This window comes from Caretta caretta, chromosome 3, assembly GCF_965140235.1.
Source record: "Caretta caretta isolate rCarCar2 chromosome 3, rCarCar1.hap1, whole genome shotgun sequence".
NCBI lineage: Eukaryota > Metazoa > Chordata > Testudines > Cheloniidae > Caretta > Caretta caretta.
Window position 1 is genome coordinate 105,713,697 of NC_134208.1, and position 18,180 is coordinate 105,731,876.

Sequence of the window (18,180 nt, forward strand, 5' to 3'; positions counted from 1 at the left end):
AACAGCAAATAGATCCAAACAGGTTACCTAGAAAATAAACAAAAACACAATCTAAGCTTAATATACTAAAGAGATTGGATATAAGTAGCAAATTATCACCCAAAATGATGATTTAAGATGGCTTCAGGCTCTTAAGGGGCAAGCTGCACTTGCTTGCCGCTTAAAAACCCCAGGTGTACCTTTCACAGGCTAGAAATCCCTCTACTCTGGGTCCAGCACTTCTCCCAGTACAGTCTTTGTTCCTCAGGTGTTTCCAAGAATCTCCTCTGGGCAGGGAGTCAGTGAAGAGCCACTATGATATCACTCTCCTGCCTTATATAGCTTTTGCATAGGGCAGGAACCCTTTGTCTCCAAGCTTGGAGCCCATGCCCCGTCAGTGGAAAAACACTAGTATTCCAAGATGGAGTCCAGTACCAGGTGATCTGGTCACATGCACCTGTAATGTCATAGCAGCCTTGACTCAGAAGCTGTTTAGTGTCCTTAGGAAGGCCTCCTAGTAGGAGATTAGCCTCTTCCAAGACCTATTGTTTTCTCTAATGGCCCTTCCCAGCCAGCCATCTAGACTGAGTGTATTCTGCCTAGTGGGTGCTCTCCATGAGTAAACATATTTGTAATACAGATACACAGTCAATATTCCTACAAAATGATAAATACATACAAATAGGATAATCAGGTTCAGTAAATCATAACCTTTTCAGTGATATCACACATGACCTATCTTCTATAAAATACATCATAATTATCCCATAATCAATCATAATAATATTACTGTGAAGAATATGGGGTGTAATGTCACAGGGGTTTCCCTGCTGTCTCCCACCATCCAGAGCCTTTCCTCCCTACAGTGAACAGCTCTAGCATTAGGGAGCTGCTGAAGCTTTTTCCTGCTCCCAGAGCCTGTCATTGCAGCATGTAGCAACCTACACGCTGCTGCTTGTGATGGGTAGTGTAGATATAGAAATAAAGAATTGAAACTTTTTTTTTAATTCCAAGGCTCAAAGGAAAATGAATTCTAGAAATAATCCTCCTGCATATTTTCAACCACCAGAAAATCTCAAACACATAAAAAGGTCTCCAATTAAATGATTTACATGGCAAGAATGTATAAGTTGTAAACGTTTTAAGATGTGATATATAAAGATTTTATTTCCTGTGCTTAATGTTACATTAATTTGATTTGCTAAAGCATCAGAGGCCATTGGTTATTTTAAAGACATTTGAATGTGGACTTGCAAATATTCAAAAATACAGGAGTCCACTTGACCGCTAGAGCCGGTAGAGAAGGAAGCATTGAGTGTGTCCTCTTCCACTGTTATCTAGAATACTGGGAGTAAAAAAGAATGAAAAAGTCACCAGAGCACTGTTAGCCAAATACTCAGCAACCCTTATGATACTGAGGTAATGCTGTTAGCAATGTGTTCAGTTATTCCTAGCCTCTGTTTGCTAGAAGCTGGGAATAGGTGACAGGGGATGGATCACTTGATTACCTGTTCTGTTCATTCCCTCTGGGGCACCTGGCATCGGTCGCTGTCAGAAGACAGGACACTGGGCTTAATGGACCTTTGATCTGACCAGTATGGCCATTCTTATCCACATAATAATATAACAATTCAAGGGCAAGAGTAAGTTGCTAAAAGATAATGGCAACACACACCAAGATCCTGCATTCCTTTGTATGCAGAACTTCTCCTGAACAGGAGTTCTGAGTCTGCAAGTGACGGTAAGACACCAGCCTGGAACAGCTGGAGCATTTCAGATAGAAGCAGCTCTCCATCACTGAAAACAAATTCTTCAGCACCACATCTGCCTCTGTAGAAAATGCCACTGATTGAATTGTCTGAGAAGGCACCACTCTGGCGTCTAACATGAAACGGACAGGAAGGATAGTCTTGGGGTTAAGGGATTGCCATGGCACTTAGAGTATATGGGTTCAATTCCTGGCACTTCCATAGATTTCCTTGGTAACCTTGAGCAAGTCATATAAGGCAGGATCCAAAGCCAATTGATGAAAGTGACTTGAGTGCACTTTGGATCAGGCCTTTAATCTCTCTCTGCCACAGTTCCTGCCAAATGGGTTAATACTAATTCCCTGTCACTAACGTTTGTGAAGCACCGACATGCTGTGGTGGGAGGCCAGATAAATGGATAAAACAGATTTATTGCTGTGGTTTTTCAAATAAAGTAACTGAGTTTGTTCTTTACTTTAGATTCGGCAAAGGGAAGTTTGATAGTTGGTGCCTATAAAGCACATGGCTTGGAAATATAACAAATGAGAACATAAAGTATGAAGTGTTCCATAGGATGACCCAGACACTAACTACTATTAGAAGTTGAAGGGAGCTTTGTAAATCCCTGAACAAACAACAACTTTTATAGCCCCTTTTTGTGCCAGAGCTTTACAATCACTAAGGGCATGTCTACACTTGCCATTTAAAGAGCAAAAAAAACAAAACAAAACAAAACCCCAAAAAACCTGGTTACTCACTTCTCGTAACTCTTGTTTTTTGAAATGTGTTGTTCATGTCCATTCCAATCAGGTGTGTGCGCACACATGTGCATGATGGCTGGAAGATTTTTCCCTTAGCATCTGTCGGGCCGGCCTGGGCACCCCCTGGTGCGCCTTCATGGCGCTCAATGTAGAGCCTGCCAACCCGCTACCCCTTCAGTTCCTTCTTGCTGGCTACTCCAACAGAGGGGTAGGAGGGTGGGTATTAGAATGGACATAAACAACACATCTCGAAGAACCACCGTTACAAGAAGTGAGTAATGTTTTTTTCTTCTTTGAGTACTTGTTCATGTCCATTCCAATCAGGTGACTCCCAAGCCAAGTTCAGGGGGATTGGAGCTGTCCACTGACTGGAGTACTTCTCTTCCAAAGGTCACATCATCTCTGGCATGCTGGGTAGTCACATAATGCATGGTGAAAGTGTGTATGGAGGACCACGTCACGGCTCTGCAAATTTCCTGGGTGGGAACCTGAGCCAGGAACGCTGTTGATGAAGCCCGCACCCTGGTAGAGTGCGCAGTGATGGGTGGTGTGGGAACATCTGCCAGGTCATAGCACTCACGGATACAGGACACGATCCGTGATGAGATGCATTGGGACAAAACGGGCTGACCTTTCATCCTGTCCGCCACTGCCACGACTTTCTGAATGGTTTCTTTCTCTCGATGTAAAAGGCCAGCACCCTGCAGACATCCAGAGAGTGGAGTCTCTGCTCCCTGCTGCTGGAATGAGGTTTAGGGTAGAAAACCAGGAGGAAGATGTTCTGGTTGATGTGAAACTGCGAGATGACCTTTGGGAGGAAAGCAGGGTGAGGCCTGAGCTGAACCTTGTCCTTATAGAACACGGTGTAGGGAAAGTCTGATGTCAAGGCCCTGAGCTCAGACACCCTCCTGACTGAGGTTATTGCTACCAGGAACACGACCTTGTAAGAGAGGTAGAGCAGGGAGCATGTTGCTAAAGGCTCGAAAGGGGGCCCCAGGAGCCTTGAAAGGGCCAAGCTGAGGTCCCAGGCAGGGACCGGCTGACGGATGTGAGGGTATAACCTGTCGAGCCCCTTCAGGGATTGGTGGACCATGGAGTTAGCAAATACCGAGTGGCCCTGCACGCCTGCGTGGAAGGCCGAGATAGCCGCTAGGTGCACCCATAGAGAAGACAACGAGAGATCCTCCTGCTTCAGATGGAGGAGGTAGTCCAGAATGTGTGGCACTGACGCCAGCGTTGGGGGCGAGTGGTGCTGCTCCGACCAGATTGAGAATCTCTTTCACTTGGCAAGGTACATGGCTCTCCTAGAGGGATTCCTACTGCCAGGGAGGACCTGTCAGACCTGGTCTGAACAGGAAAACTCGAATGGATTTAACCATGGAGCTTCCACACCATAAGATGGAGCGACTGGAGGTTGGGGTGTTGGAGATGTCTGTGATCTTGTGTGAGAAGGTCTGGGGAGAGCAGCAAGGTAATCGGGGCTCCCACAGACATGTCTAGGAGGGAAGTGTACCAGTGCTGATGGGGCCAGGCCGGAGCTATCAGTATGACCCATGCTTGATCTCTGCGGATCCTGAGCAGCACCTTGTGAATGAGCGATATGGGCGGAAAGGCATATAGGAGAGAACCTCCACAATGGAGGAGGAACGCATCCGCACTGGAGCCCGGGCTGTGATTCTGGAAGGAGCAGAACTGTTGGTGCTTCCTGTTGCATCGCATGGCAAAGAGGTCTATCAGGGGAAACCCCCACCTCTGGGGGACTGAAATTGCAACATCCAGGCAAAGGGACCACTCGTGGCTGTGGAACAACCTGCTGAGGTGGTCCACCAGCTCGTTCTGAACCCTGGGGAGGTACGACAGCTGCAGGTGAATTGAATGTTCTACACAGAAATCCCACAGCATGAGGGCTTCTTGACACAGGGGAGAGGAGCATGCACCCCCATTTGTTGATATAGAACATTGCTGTCATATTGTCCGTCATGACTGATACACATTGTCCGATTAGGTAAGGACAGAATATTTGACATGCTATGCGCACCGCTTTCAGCTCTCGGGCACTGATGTGGAGACCCAGATCTGCTTACGATAGAGGCCTTTAGTTCCGCGGTCTCCCAAATGAGCTCCCCAGCCCAAGTCCCACAGTTCCAAAAGTGAACACTCTGGCCAGCGCCTCTGCTGCTCTGATGCCAGGTAAATGGACGTCCGCCCTGCCCCCTGTAAAGCCCCGGGATGTTTGAAACGCCCTTTCCTGTTACAAGTGCTCATCTGCCCGGGTGACCATGGCTGCTCCACATAGCAAATGATCCCCTGCTTGGAGCAATACCGAGCTACTGGATCTGATCAGAGTCTGGGGAGAGGAGGCTGGGCAGTGCCAGCTGCGTTCCAGCCACAGGAATTTCAATACCTACGAGCAGATTGCACGCAGCTTGCAGGAGAAGGGGCATAACAGGGACATCATGCAGTGCAGAGCGAAGGTGAAGGAGCTGAGGAACGCCTACCACAAGGTGAGGGAGGCAAACTCCCTCAATGGCTCCAAGTCTAGTTGGCAGCTGGTGTCAAGTGGAGTGCCCCAGGGGTCGGTCCTGGGGCCGGTTTTGTTCAATATCTTCATAAATGATCTGGAGGATGGTGTGGATTGCACTCTCAGCAAATTTGAAGATGATACTAAACTGGGAGGAGTGGTAGATACGCTGGAGGGGAGGGATAGGATACAGAGGGACCTAGACAAATTGGAGGATTGGGCCAAAAGAAATCTGATGAGGTTCAATAAGGATAAGTGCAGGGTCCTGCACTTAGGATGGAAGAACCCAATGCACAGCTACAGACTAGGGACCGAATGGCTAGGCAGCAGTTCTGCGGAAAAGGACCTAGGGGTGACAGTGGACGAGAAGCTGGATTTGAGTCAGCAGTGTGCCCTTGTTGCCAAGAAGGCCAATGGCATTTTGGGATGTATAAGTAGGGGCATAGCGAGCAGATCGAGGGACGTGATCGTCCCCCTCTATTCGACATTGGTGAGGCCTCATCTGGAATACTGTGTCCAGTTTTGGGCCCCACACTACAAGAAGGATGTGGATAAATTGGAAAGAGTCCAGCGAAGGGCAACAAAAATGATTAGGGGTCTGGAACACATGACTTATGAGGAGAGGCTGAGGGAACTGGGATTGTTTAGTCTGCGGAAGAGAAGAATGAGGGGGGATTTGATAGCTGCTTTCAACTACCTGAGAGGTAGTTCCAAAGAGGATGGTTCTAGTCTATTCTCAGTGGTGGAAGAGGACAGGACAAGGAGTAATGGTCTCAAGTTGCAGTGGGGGAGGTTTAGGTTGGATATTAGGAAAAACTTTTTCACTAGGAGGGTGGTGAAACACTGGAATGCGTTGCCTAGGGAGGTGGTGGAATCTCCTTCCTTAGAAGTTTTTAAGGTCAGGCTTGACAAAGCCCTGGCTGGGATGATTTAATTGGGGATGGGTCCTGCTTTTGAGCAGGGGGTTGGACTAGATGACCTCCTGAGGTCCCTTCCAACCCTGATATTCTATGATTCTATGAACTGTCAGTCTGGTGCTGCGCCCCAAAGCTGCCGTTTTTACAGTGAATTGAATGCAATCCTAAGTGCTGACCCCACCTCCATTGCAAAGAGCCCAGTGGTACTTCTGCATGTCTGGAGGGAGTGAAAAGTGGCCCCAGCCAGCAGGAGGAGTCATAGATGAAGAGGAGGTGGCTGAGGAAGCTGTGGAGCCCGTTGCTGCATGCGCTCAGGACCTCTTCTCCTCCTTGGAGGTGTCCAGCCAGTGTGAGCAGCCACTGGCTGCTGAGGCAGAGGCAGGAGAGCAGAGCTCTGATAAGTTGCTTTGCTCCGACAATGCATAAAGCAGGTTATGGGCAAAGAAGAGTACTAAGGTGGCTGTGTTTGTGTGCTGGGTGCCCTCCCTTCACGCTTGCCCTTTTCAGAATGGGTGTATGCAATAAACCCTCAAACCCTGCATTCCCTCACCATTGCTGGGTTCTTGTGCACCATGGGTGCTTGACTTCTATCACCAAAACAGTGATTTCTTACCAGTGGTGTATTGCGAGGTACACAGTGATTCCTGTATGCATGTTTCACAGCAATGTGTTGCTTTTGTCTCCCCAGACATGACTGTGGAAGACCACCCCCCACTGTAGCAGACTGTCTGCGCCGCATCAGAAAGCAGCCAAGAAGCACTAAGGAGGACAAGTTTCATAAGGTGATTCTGCACTCCCAAGTGGAGACACATGATAAAAATAAATGGAGAGAAACCATGACACAGTGGAAAGAGGGAGAGAACAGAGACTGAAAAGAGAATAATGCTCTCCATAGGGAAGCCACGGAGAGGCTAATCAGTGTTCTGGTGCATCAGACAGATACATTGCATTCTCTCATTATACCGCAGAGTGACCTGATTCATGCCCACCCCCCATTGCAGCAAATGGGAAAGAATTCTGTATGCACTCCCCAAACTCCCACTGCACATTCTCATAGGCTTGCTTTAAATTTTTCCATTCCTCAACAATCCACACCCCCAGACAGCTTGTCCAGTGACAGCTGGAGTTATACACTGCTGTGAGGTATACGGGCACCCATTCTGTTCCCCACCATCACTCAGGATTGATATAAGTGCATGGGGTGTTTTCTCTGTTTTTAAAATAAAAGCACACTTTTTTCAAAAAGAAGCGAGCTTTATTTGCATGTTCACATTTCTGTACATGTCATCACAGCTACAAGTCATCTAGCACTTCAACATCACTGAAATCGCAGACAGAACCGCCAGGCAGCACAGCACATGCTGTTGACACTTCCTTTCCCAAGCACAGCAGCAAAGTTTAATGATTTTCATTTTCAAAAACTTTCCCCTCAAGGCATCCCGGATCCTAACTGCCACACGTTGTGCCCCTCTAATAGCCCAAGTATCTGGCTGCTGCAGCCAGGCGTTCGGCCGCCAGACTCCACGTATGAGTACACCTTTCGCCCTTCCCCTCACAAACGTTACGTAAAGTACAGCACGCCGCAATAACCGTGGGAATATTTTCCTCACTCATTTCTAGTCTACAATACAAATATCTCCAGCGCGCTTTCAAACAGCCAAATTCACGTTCAACAGCCATTTTGCACCTATTCAGCCTGTTGTTGAAACATTCCTTACTGACATTTAGTTTCCTGTGTATGGCTTCATGAGCCATGGCATCAGTGGGTAAGCTGGGTCTCCCAGGATCACAATGGGCAATTCCACTTCCCCAACAGTGAGCCGTTGGTCTGGAAAGAAAGTCCCCACTTGCAGCTTTCTGAACAGGCCAGTGTTTTTAAAGATACGTGTGTCATACATCCTTTCTTGACCACCCAGCATTAATATCAGTGAAACACTCATGATGATCCACTAGTGCCTGAAAAACCATGGAGAAGTACCCCCTTACAATTTATGTACTCTGTGCCAAGGTGGGCCGGGGCAACAATAGGGATGTGCGTTCCATCTATCTCTCCACCACAGTTAGGGAAGCAAATTTCTGCAAAGCCATCCAAAATGTCACGCACGTTTCCAAGAGTCACGGTCTTGTGCAGTAGGATGTGATTAATGGCCTTGCACACTTGAGTTACCATGGCACCAACGGTCTATCTTCCCATTCCAAGCCGCTTTGCAACCACCCGATAGCTGTCTGGAGTCGCCAGCTTCGACAGTGTGATTGCCACAAGCTTCTCGACAGTGAGTGCAGTTCTCAGTCTGGTGTCCTTGCGACACAGGTCTAAGAAAAGCTCAGTACACAGTTCCATGAAGTTGACTCTCTGCATCCGAAAGTTTTGAAGCCACTGGTCGTCATCCCAGACATGCATAATGATACAATCCCACCACTCTGAGCTAGTTTCCCTAGCCCAAAAACACCGGGTCCACAGTGCTCAGCTCCTCAGCTAATGCCAAAAGCAATCGAATGTTACTTATTTCCATTTCAGGCAGCTCATCGGGCATCTCTGACTGCAGTTCTCTTTGCAAGTTTAAGAACAGCTGCACTGCCATGTGCGATGTGCAAGTGACAGCTATCAGAATAGCAGACAGCAGTGCAGGATCCATTCCTGATCGTAGATGTGGCAGGGAAAGAAGCCAGACAGCAGGGGGTTTTAAAAAATGTCGTGAAAGAAACAAGAAAGTAATAGGGCTGCTGGGACATGAACCAGTGCATCAAAAGGCACTGAGCAGGGACCCAGAATGCCTTTTGCTCAAACTTCCCCCTCCCCCCCAAGACCTATCGAGAGCGCTGCACTGTGGGATAGCTGCCCTAGAGCACTGCTCTCATCGGTGATGCAAGTGCTGCTAAGGCAAATGCTCTCTGAAGCCTGAAGAATTAAGTGAGTACACAAACCAGCGCTTTACTTTCACTGGTTCCCTATTACCGGTGAAACTTACAGTGCAAAAACTCTGCAAGTGTAGACATACCCTAAGTTACAGGTCTGAGTTATTTGTTACTTCCAGGCCATCAAAGCTGATGGAAATAATACTGTGTATCCATATTTAATCACAGGGAAATAAGGGGCATTCCTAATCTATTTATATGAGGGTTTTTCCTGGTGATCTAAGCACTAATGTCAACAAGCAAATATTCAAACGTTCTGTATCTACCATATTTCTTCTGCTTTGGCTTCCTGTACAATTGTGACATCAACACAGTTTTGAGAGAAGTGCATGAAAGCTTTGGGTATATTGCTTGAGTTTCAAATACAGTAGCAGTTTCATATGACCTTTTGTTCTATCTTGTGTTGGCAAGGGCATGGACTAGGTAGTCTGGTAGGTCTTTACCATCTCTAGCTTCTGGGATCCCATGCAGCTTCTCTTTTGTTCACTTACCATGTCATAGAGGTACCGTGCATTTCCTACCGCTGTACACACTGCTGCGGTCCAGCACTGGCAAGTAGGTTGCAACCACTATGCAGTAGCTGACTTCAGGTTTCAAACCTTCTATTTTAACAATTTTGTCTGTTCCTTCATACACCAGTATTTTGTTTTTCTACATATAGGGGGAAGGGGAAAATCACAATCAGTATGCTTCTGTAATAAGTATTTCAATGGCATGGCTTCGTTAAGGACAGCAGCACTGTACAGCCATGTTTAGGATGTGCGTGAGCCAACAACAGTATGTAAATAAAATAATTTATTAGCTTGTAGCATCCAAAAAGACCCTCCGCAAAGAGCTTATTTAGGAATGATAAAGGAGAGCTGAAACACACTAACAAAGGGATAGGATAAAGGTTGTCGACACAATAATAAAGTCATGAATTATTTTCTAAAACCTCTACATTCATTTAGCTATGCACAAGCAAATCTGGAGGGTTAATTCAATTGTAAACAGAGGCTGTGCTAGCCCAGTGAGGGCCCTAAGCAGAAATATTTTTTGCCCTCTCCCCCCCGCCCACATACTAATAAACTTGTTATATAGTCCACGTTAAATGAGAAAGTGAATAAGGGGTCCCCTTGAGCTGGTCAGGGCCCTAAGCAATTGCCCTTCTTATGTCTAGCGCCGGCTCTATTAAAACAGGAGGGGTTTGCACAGGCTTACGTAATTAAATTTTTAGAAGTACAATGTGTATATGAACGTGCACTTACTTCATCTAGCATGTTGCTGATTAGAAACACTTGATAGGATAGATCATAATAGTTTGTCATTGGTATCTTGCTGCCTCTTCTCCTTGTATAAGGTGAATTTGGAGCCTGGAGCTTTAATTTTATGGATTTGTTTCTAGGAGTCACATTTACTGATGGAGGTCCTATTTTTGCTACAGTAATAAACAAAAATATGAAAATAATTATAACTGATTAATGCTTACCTCACAGTCCTGAATTGTAAGCAATTGGGGGAAAAATAGACCATCAAATAATTTAATTTGTAATGTTACTATCTTTGTATAGTGGCATCATGCTAGTAAAGCGGTACTTACAGCTGATGGGTTGCTTTTAAGGTTTTTTTTTAAAATAGTGCAAAGTTTTAATTTACAACCATGAGAAATATCAGCTCAAAAGATGAAAACTTGTGAAAGTTTGGTAAAATTCCATGTTGCTGTTCACAAGGTATATTTGTTGTAAGCAAAAGGGAATTTTCATGAGCTAGGACTTTCAGAATTGTCTGTGTGTTTGGATTACTCAAAATGGCTACCTTAAAAACAACTGTCTTGCCATGGACATAGTCCTCAGTGAGGACAGGAGCTTTTGACATATTTGAAAAACATTTGGGTTTTTAAATAGCTACGGGTTAAATCTTGTGCCATTCCCAATGACATGGTAAGGCAGAATCAACCCAATGTTATTTCTTTTTTGGGTGGGTGGGTGGAGTCGGAGGGGGAAGGTGATGGAAGGAGGGTGCTGTAGCATCCCCTGGCTTGAAGTGGCTTCCATTATACACAGGGTTTACAGCTTGGTTCAATGGCTCTCAGCACCCCCACTCTAAAAGTTGTTCCACCACCCATGAAAGTGAAACAGGTGAACATGTTTCATCACCCAAGCTACTGTCATAAAATACTAGTCTCTGGGACAAAGCTTAGTCTCAGTCACAAGCAAATGATTAAGGAAAACGTCAGTCCCTTAAATTGTAATGCGGATTGTTCAGTCTGACTTAGGATATAGATATTCGGGCCTACCTGTAAAGGCCTATATGTTAAGAATTTAGGTGTATTATTATCACTTGGCTAGTTATAGAGATATAAAAGAAAGAATCAAAATCACTGGCTGCCGGTGTAAGGGCCTTCTCTTACTGTGACAGTCTGAGGCCCTGTTCTTAGGCCAAGGCCTTTGGCTAAGCAGCAGAGGCAGCCATTAGCTGGGAAGCGACCGGTCACATCCTCACATTCCAAACTAGTCACATTGAAAGAAGGTGCTATTGGGCTGTTAGGAATACAATCCTGTCCTGATAGTGCCTATCGCCTCCAGAGAAAGGGAAGTGCCTAGAAGATGTAAAAGGAAACTTAGTTTGATAGCATCCTGTCTGGCAAGAACTCACTTATCAATAGCTGGGATGTAAAATCCTCACTTCTGTATTCTTTTGTCATTATAGTTCCCACTTTGCTATTGTCTGTCTGGATAATCTGTCTGGTTCTGTGATTGTTTCTGTCTGCTGTATAATTAATTTTGCTGGGTGTAAACTAATTAAGGTGGTGGGATATAATTGGTTACATAATCATGTTACAATATGTTAGGATTGGTTAGTTAAATTTCAGGAAAATGATTGGTTAAGGTATAGCTAAGCAGAACTCAAGTTTTACTATATAGTCTGCAGTCAGTCAGGAAGAAAAGGGGGGAATGAGAACAGGGAATGGGGGTGGGGAAATTGGAATCATGTTTGGCTAAGGGCAGGAATGGGAACAAGGACACAGGTTTAAGGCTCTGTGGTGTCAGAGCTGGGAAGGGGGACACTAAGGAAGGAAACTGGAATCATGCTTGCTGGAAGTTCACCCCAATAAACATTGAATTGTTTGAACCCTTGGACTTCGGGTATTGTTGCTCTCTGTTCATGCAAGAAGGACCAGGGAAGTAAGTGGGTGAAGGAATAAGCCCCCTAACACTGACTCTCACAGATCCATGAGATCAACTGTACCAAACAAAAGTGAGCTAGAAAAGCATGCTATCACCTTTTCTGTTGCTGCTTCTCTGTATATCATCACTAGGATATATACCGTCAAAAGAAAAAGTTACACATTTACCAACTTCTAAATACTGTAAAGCTGTAAACCTACTGTGCCAAAACAAAGGTTCATCTGCTATGAACTTCCCTTCAGACTTGTTCCCCTGGCCCCAGGTGGAAGGAAATGCATTAGCAAGAAAGTTAAGCATGCAATTAGGAAACAACACATAGAAGAGATTGCAGTGCAGTAAAGGATGATGATCCAGCTATACAACAAGCTTTACAAACTGTTCCTTCATTGAAAGATATACTGTGTTCTTGAAGGCACTGAACTTGCACTTGACAGGTGCTGGTGTAGACTACTGGCAGGATGTTCCAGTGTAGCCAATAACTCTTGACTTTCTGCTCCTTTTTCCCATACCTTAAGGAGGACACATTTCCCCCCTTACTCTCAGGTTTCTCGATCCTTTATCCAGACGTGGCCGTGGTGTTGAATGCTAATGAGAGTGCTTGTTCCAGCTCCATGCCATTTAGTTATCTTGGAGATACCCGTTTCTTAAGTTAAAGAGCATCAGCCTCTGGTTTCTCAGTTATGTATAGGCAACTAATTAGTACTCGTGTGTACTCAATCTAAGTGGAATTTTGTATAAAGTATTTGTTTTGTAATAGCAATTTTTTGAGAATGGCGGATTCCTGAGACCTAGATGTCTGACTATTAATGCTCTGTTTCTGAATAAGGTTCTGACACCTGATGTCTGGATAACACATGCTTCGCCCTTGGACTTGTACATCTTTTTGCTGCTCCTCTGCCACACCCTGATTTAGCGAACATATCACCTGCCCACCACCTGGTGCAGATTGCAAGGGTGTACTGTACAGCAATACTACACAGCTGTTTTACCCTGCACGAAGAGTCTTACTTGCTAAAGCAACTGAATTTTACTGACCTTCATAGCTCAGAGCCACCTAGGAATCTTTCCTCCCCCCTCCCCTCCCCAAGCAGTTCAACAGTTTCACTATTTCCTCGGCAGCATACTCTAAACAGAAGCATTGAATGTGAGTCGGCTCGGACTGGTGGTAGTTATATATAGTCCAGTCTCTAGGGAAGTGGGCATCTTCCACAAGCACAAAGTGTACCCACTGCCAGCTAGCTCACAGCTCAGTTTTGCTAAATTCACTCTTTCGGCAGAAAAAGGAACTTCCCCATCCTTCTCATGGAATTAACATACTCTGAGATCAATAAGCCAGCAACGTGGAGGAGAACAAATTTGACATAACGTGTTCTTTCTTACTATAGAAACCTTTACATGTTGCTGTAGAAGGCTAAAGACAACAAGCATTTAGCACTGTAGAGGGTATCTTCAGTGAGGCCTCTAATTTTGCACCAGCACTTTTGTGTTTGCTGTCAACTATGAGTACAGTACCAAGGCTGCAAACAATCGCAGTCACAAGCAATAGAGCTTAGACTTCTAGCAACCTATTTTGTGGGTACAAATGTGCATTCAGAACAAAAAAGATCATAGCGTGAAACAAAAGGTATATGCTAAGATTTAAGAATCACAATGTTAACTTGGTCTGCAATGTAATAATAATTTTTCTTTTGTTAAACTTTTAGTTATGAAGTGACTATTCAGAATTACAAGTTGTGGGGAAAAAACAGACATCCCTGGAAGAGGGAGCCCATATTTCTGGATACAGAACGGCTAAACACTTTCAGACTTACTTTCCCTCCACGGAGTAAATCTGCTACTGGTGATCCAAACTGAATGGACTCCAGCTGAAAGAGATTTCACTCTGCCATAATAAGGTTCTCCGATATCAGATGTCTCATGTGTTAGGTCACAAAAAACTTCATGAATACCCCAACATTCTTCTTTATTTTTCCACAGGCTTTGCCCATATCTGTGGAGGGGGAGGAAGGAGGAGAGGGAGAGAAGGTGTAGACTTTGGTAATTTTTGACCATTGGTTTAAAGTTGTGGAGGTTCTGACATTATAGTTCCATATCCAGTTGCTGAGCTGCACCCAAACACCAGATCCTCAGATCTGCCATGGCAAATAGCTTTTTCATCCAAGTTGATTGCAGGAAAAGTTGATGTCATAGGTGCTTTCCGAAGTGTATTACTGCATTTTTCTAAAGGAGACATAAAACTGAAGTGCTGACCGCTTCTTGTTATTAAAAACCTATGGCACTTTTTTTCCCTCTAGATAAAGGGTGCTGGCTGCAGCCTACTAGATATTTTTCCATGTCAGCAAAATGTCAAATTGCCCATCTAAGGCTTCCTGTGGTTCCAATCAGCAAATGAAGTCTTGTTTCTCACTTCCTATTGCTGGGCACTGTGGCTTAAATTTTCAAAAGTGACTAGTGATCTAAGGTGCCTCCATGTGGGATGACCTACATGATATAGATTCATAGATATTTAGGTCAGAAGGGACCATTTTGATCATCTAGTCTGACCTCCTGCACAATGCAGGCCACAGAATTTCACCCAGAGGGAAGGAGCTCAGTATATCTAATAACCAACCCCTTTTAAGGTGTCTCAAAAATTGGACAACTAAAGACTGAGGCACGCAAGCGAACTAGTTGCTTTTGAAAATGTAGGCCAGTGAGATAGCACATTCCACCCCAGAGACAATGAGTGATGAAGATGCTCAGCACATTGCAGGGAGTGACTTGACATCACCCTTTGTCAGGTTCTAAAAAGTCATCTTTTGTGCTATTTGTAGCAATTGACTAAATCACCTCTTTTGAGGTAACAGAGCACGGCAATTCCCCGAACATAGGAAGGAAGAGAAGAGTGAAGTTTTTCAGTGAAAAATGCAGACTCAGCAGCAGTGAACCCTTTTGCGAATTCTTGTCAATTTCATTGAACGGTTGTGGAGGGGGAAAACACCACATTCTTTGAAGTCAGAATGTTTCATTTGAACATTTTTGCATTCAAAAAGACTGTTTCAAAATTGCACACTACTTTACTAATAAATAATCATAAAACCATTTGAAAAGCTCAGAATTGAAACAAAACCACTTTGACCCAAAACAAATTTTTCTTTGACTTTTCAGTTTGCCCAATATTTTGCAAAGCATTTTCTTTGGGTCAACCCAAAACAATTTTGTTCTTGACTTTTTGGAACTGCCAGTGAACTGAAAAAAAATCAGTTCTTGCTCAGTTTCACTCTCAGCCCAGCTACCACAGGCATAAAGACAAGCAGGAGCTGGGAGTTCCTCACTGTACTTACACTTTGTACTGCACAAAGTAGATGATGTCACCTGTGGCAGCCCTCCCAGGATGCCAATGCAAAGTATTGTTGAAGTTTAATGAGTGAAATTCGACCTTTTGTGGTTTAATTAATTCGTGCAATTCTCGATTTCCTGAAACTAAAGTAATAAAGGATAGAAAGCATTTGTTTTAGACACATACAGAACTAAAGTAGTTAAATTGTAATTTGTGGTATTATTTTCTTTTACAGAATAGTGAATTTAGTGCCAGTAACAGGGGCCACATTGACATCCTAGAAAATTGAAGCATTTTAAATCAATTCACAGGCACAGCTACATCAGCAGTTTCTAGTTTCCCCAGTGCCATCCCACCCACGTCTCAACCATAAACTATAGGGATTATTATTGTTAATATTTATTTATGCAGTGCCCATATACATGCTAAGGAGTGAGAGGCTCTGTATGCCCATTGAAAATATTAACATCTTAATGGTCAATCAAGGTTCCATTTGTTGTGCTGGTTTGTGATGTCAACTCCTGTCCAGTAAAAAGTGATCTGAAATTTACCAGTTTATGCCACATAAGAAACTGAACATTTGTCAGATGGCAACAACAGGGTGGATTTGAGTTCAATCAAATTGATATTGACATTGACATGTTCTTCACAACTCAGAGATGGATGTAGGTTTCATTTTTAGAAGGTACACACTATACATTTTTAAACATTTATTTTGAAAAAACTTTACAGCTATATCAGAAAATGAATGCTTGTTTGGTTATTTCATTTACTAAAGGTAATCGAAGCAGATATTTATGAAGTCATTGGGAGGTGAATTATCTCCAATTCAACAGGTTAATCATTAATATTTGGAGGATTTTCTTGCCATGCTGTATTAGGAGAACATCACCAGACAGACATTTAAATTGATTTATTTAACTAAAACAAACAACATAATGCATCCGATGAAGTGAGCTGTAGCTCATGAAAGCTTATGCTCAAATAAATTGCTTAGTCTCTAAGGTGCCACAAGTACTCCTTTTCTTTTTGCGAATACAGACTAACACGGCTGCTACTCTGAAACCTGTGATTAAGTGTTCTGGATTTTTTTCTTCAACAACAAACATATAATATTTTAACAAAACAAGCATATGTCCCTCGCTTCTCACATTTATCTCCAGACTTCTTTTCCTTGTCCAAATCTATTCTGCCCCCAACAATCTTCTATTCATTGAACTTTTTGAAACTTTGCACTTTTAGAGAGAGGTAAGGGATTGGCTCTGTGTACACAAATTTGCAGAGGGACAATAGATTTGAGGTCTGTTATTTCTCATCTCTCTATATTATTTATTTTAAAACATTTTTGCTGTTAACAAGCATGTTACCTCTGGAGACACACATCCACATTTCTGAGAACTGCAAAACTAAGCATCTCTGATGGTATCTTCTAGATTGAGCACGGAGTCCCATTGGGTAGATAGAGAGATTAACCTAAATAATCTATACAAAAGCCTATGGAACCCCATAAGATTGGGTCCTTAATTCGTGAACTATTGAAACTCATTTACAAAACTTTTCTTAAACATTACATGAATATATTGTCTCATGCTATAGAATTAGAATTATAATCCCTATTCCATGATGACAGGTTTCAGAGTAGCCGTGTTAGTCTGTATTCACAAAAAGAAAAGGAGGACTTGTGGCACTTTAGAGATTAACCAATTTATTTGAGCATAAGATTTCATGAGCTACAGCTCACTTCATCGGATGCATTCAGTGGACATTGATGCATTCCATGATGAGATATCTTTGAGCTATAATGTATCTTAATTAAAACTATCTTTAGATAGGTTTTTCCCTCAAAAAGCATTTTATCAAAAAAATTCAATTTAAATAAAAAAATTGATTTTTTTATTAAAAAATAATAATTGATGTTTATCCACCCTGGGCAACAATTTTCATGCTAATCTGAACCAGTTAACAAGCCTCAGAAGCATCCAATTTCCCTCTTTCAGTGATACAGCCAGACTACCTATTCTAGCATTATAACAGAATGAACTAAAACACATTGAAGTGAGCTGTAGCTCACAAAAGCTTATGCTCAAATCAATTGGTTAGTCTCTAAGGTGCCACAAGTACTCCTTTTCTTTTTACATTAGTTAAAGTGACTGATGATATAGCTATAAAATTATTTTTAATGGGAAACATTTGTCTTAGCTTCTAATTCAGAACCTTGAAAGACAATAAAACCAACCAACATTTGGAAATGACAAAACTTTATACATTTGTGAAAACACCTAGAGATCCTGACTGAGTCATTTGTCCAGATTCATTAAGAAAACCCAACATTGCCTCCACATCAAAAGAATTAGAAGAGTTTACTTACCAGTTACACCAGTCCAAAGCAAATGTATCAATAAGTACAGGGGGTAGCATTTAATCAGCACAGTTAGAAGAGCAGCTGCATGGATGGAGAGCATCTCTGTAGCTCTTGGTCATATATAACCAAATGTATCACTACTTTAAAAAGGAAGTGTGTGTTGTTCATAAGTATCATTGTTCCATATTTAGTTCCCCTTTCGCTGGAGACCCACACGCCCATTAGCAAGGGTAGGTTTGGTCCCTGGGTGGGGGCAGGAGTTGACGAGACTCTGGGAGGTGGAGGAGCCAAGGTGACATGGCCCGAATTGGGTGTCCCTGCCGCAGGCTCCTTGGGCTTGGACGGGGAAGAGCGATCCCTCTCCGGACTCTTCTTTTTCTGGGGCACCAGGGACTGAGACCAGTGCCTCACAGAAGATAGTCTCTGGGTGGAGCCATGGCGGTGCTGTGACTTCTTGGGATCCTTCCTCAGCACTGGCTCGCGCACCGTC

General features: G+C 43.6%; 1 protein-coding gene across 2 annotated transcripts; it reads right to left on the reverse strand.

Moving 5' to 3' along the window:
• Window positions 1-1,118: 1,118 nt before the first annotated feature.
• On the reverse strand, window positions 1,119-17,939 carry IL22RA2 (interleukin 22 receptor subunit alpha 2). 2 transcript variants are annotated; one of them, XM_048844428.2, is made up of 6 exons: window positions 17,697-17,939; window positions 15,333-15,471; window positions 13,821-13,999; window positions 10,090-10,259; window positions 9,334-9,493; window positions 1,119-1,324 (listed from the first exon to the last, which is right to left on the reverse strand). In XM_048844428.2, the coding sequence occupies exons 1-5, from the start codon at window positions 17,788-17,790 to the stop codon at window positions 9,338-9,340; spliced, it is 738 nt and encodes a 245-aa protein (XP_048700385.1). In that variant the 5' UTR covers window positions 17,791-17,939; the 3' UTR covers window positions 1,119-1,324; window positions 9,334-9,337. The 2 variants fall into 2 exon arrangements, with proteins under 2 accessions (XP_048700385.1, XP_048700386.1); XM_048844429.2 differs by lacking the exon at window positions 1,119-1,324 and adding an exon at window positions 7,160-8,564.
• Between the last annotated feature and the right edge of the window lie 241 nt (window positions 17,940-18,180).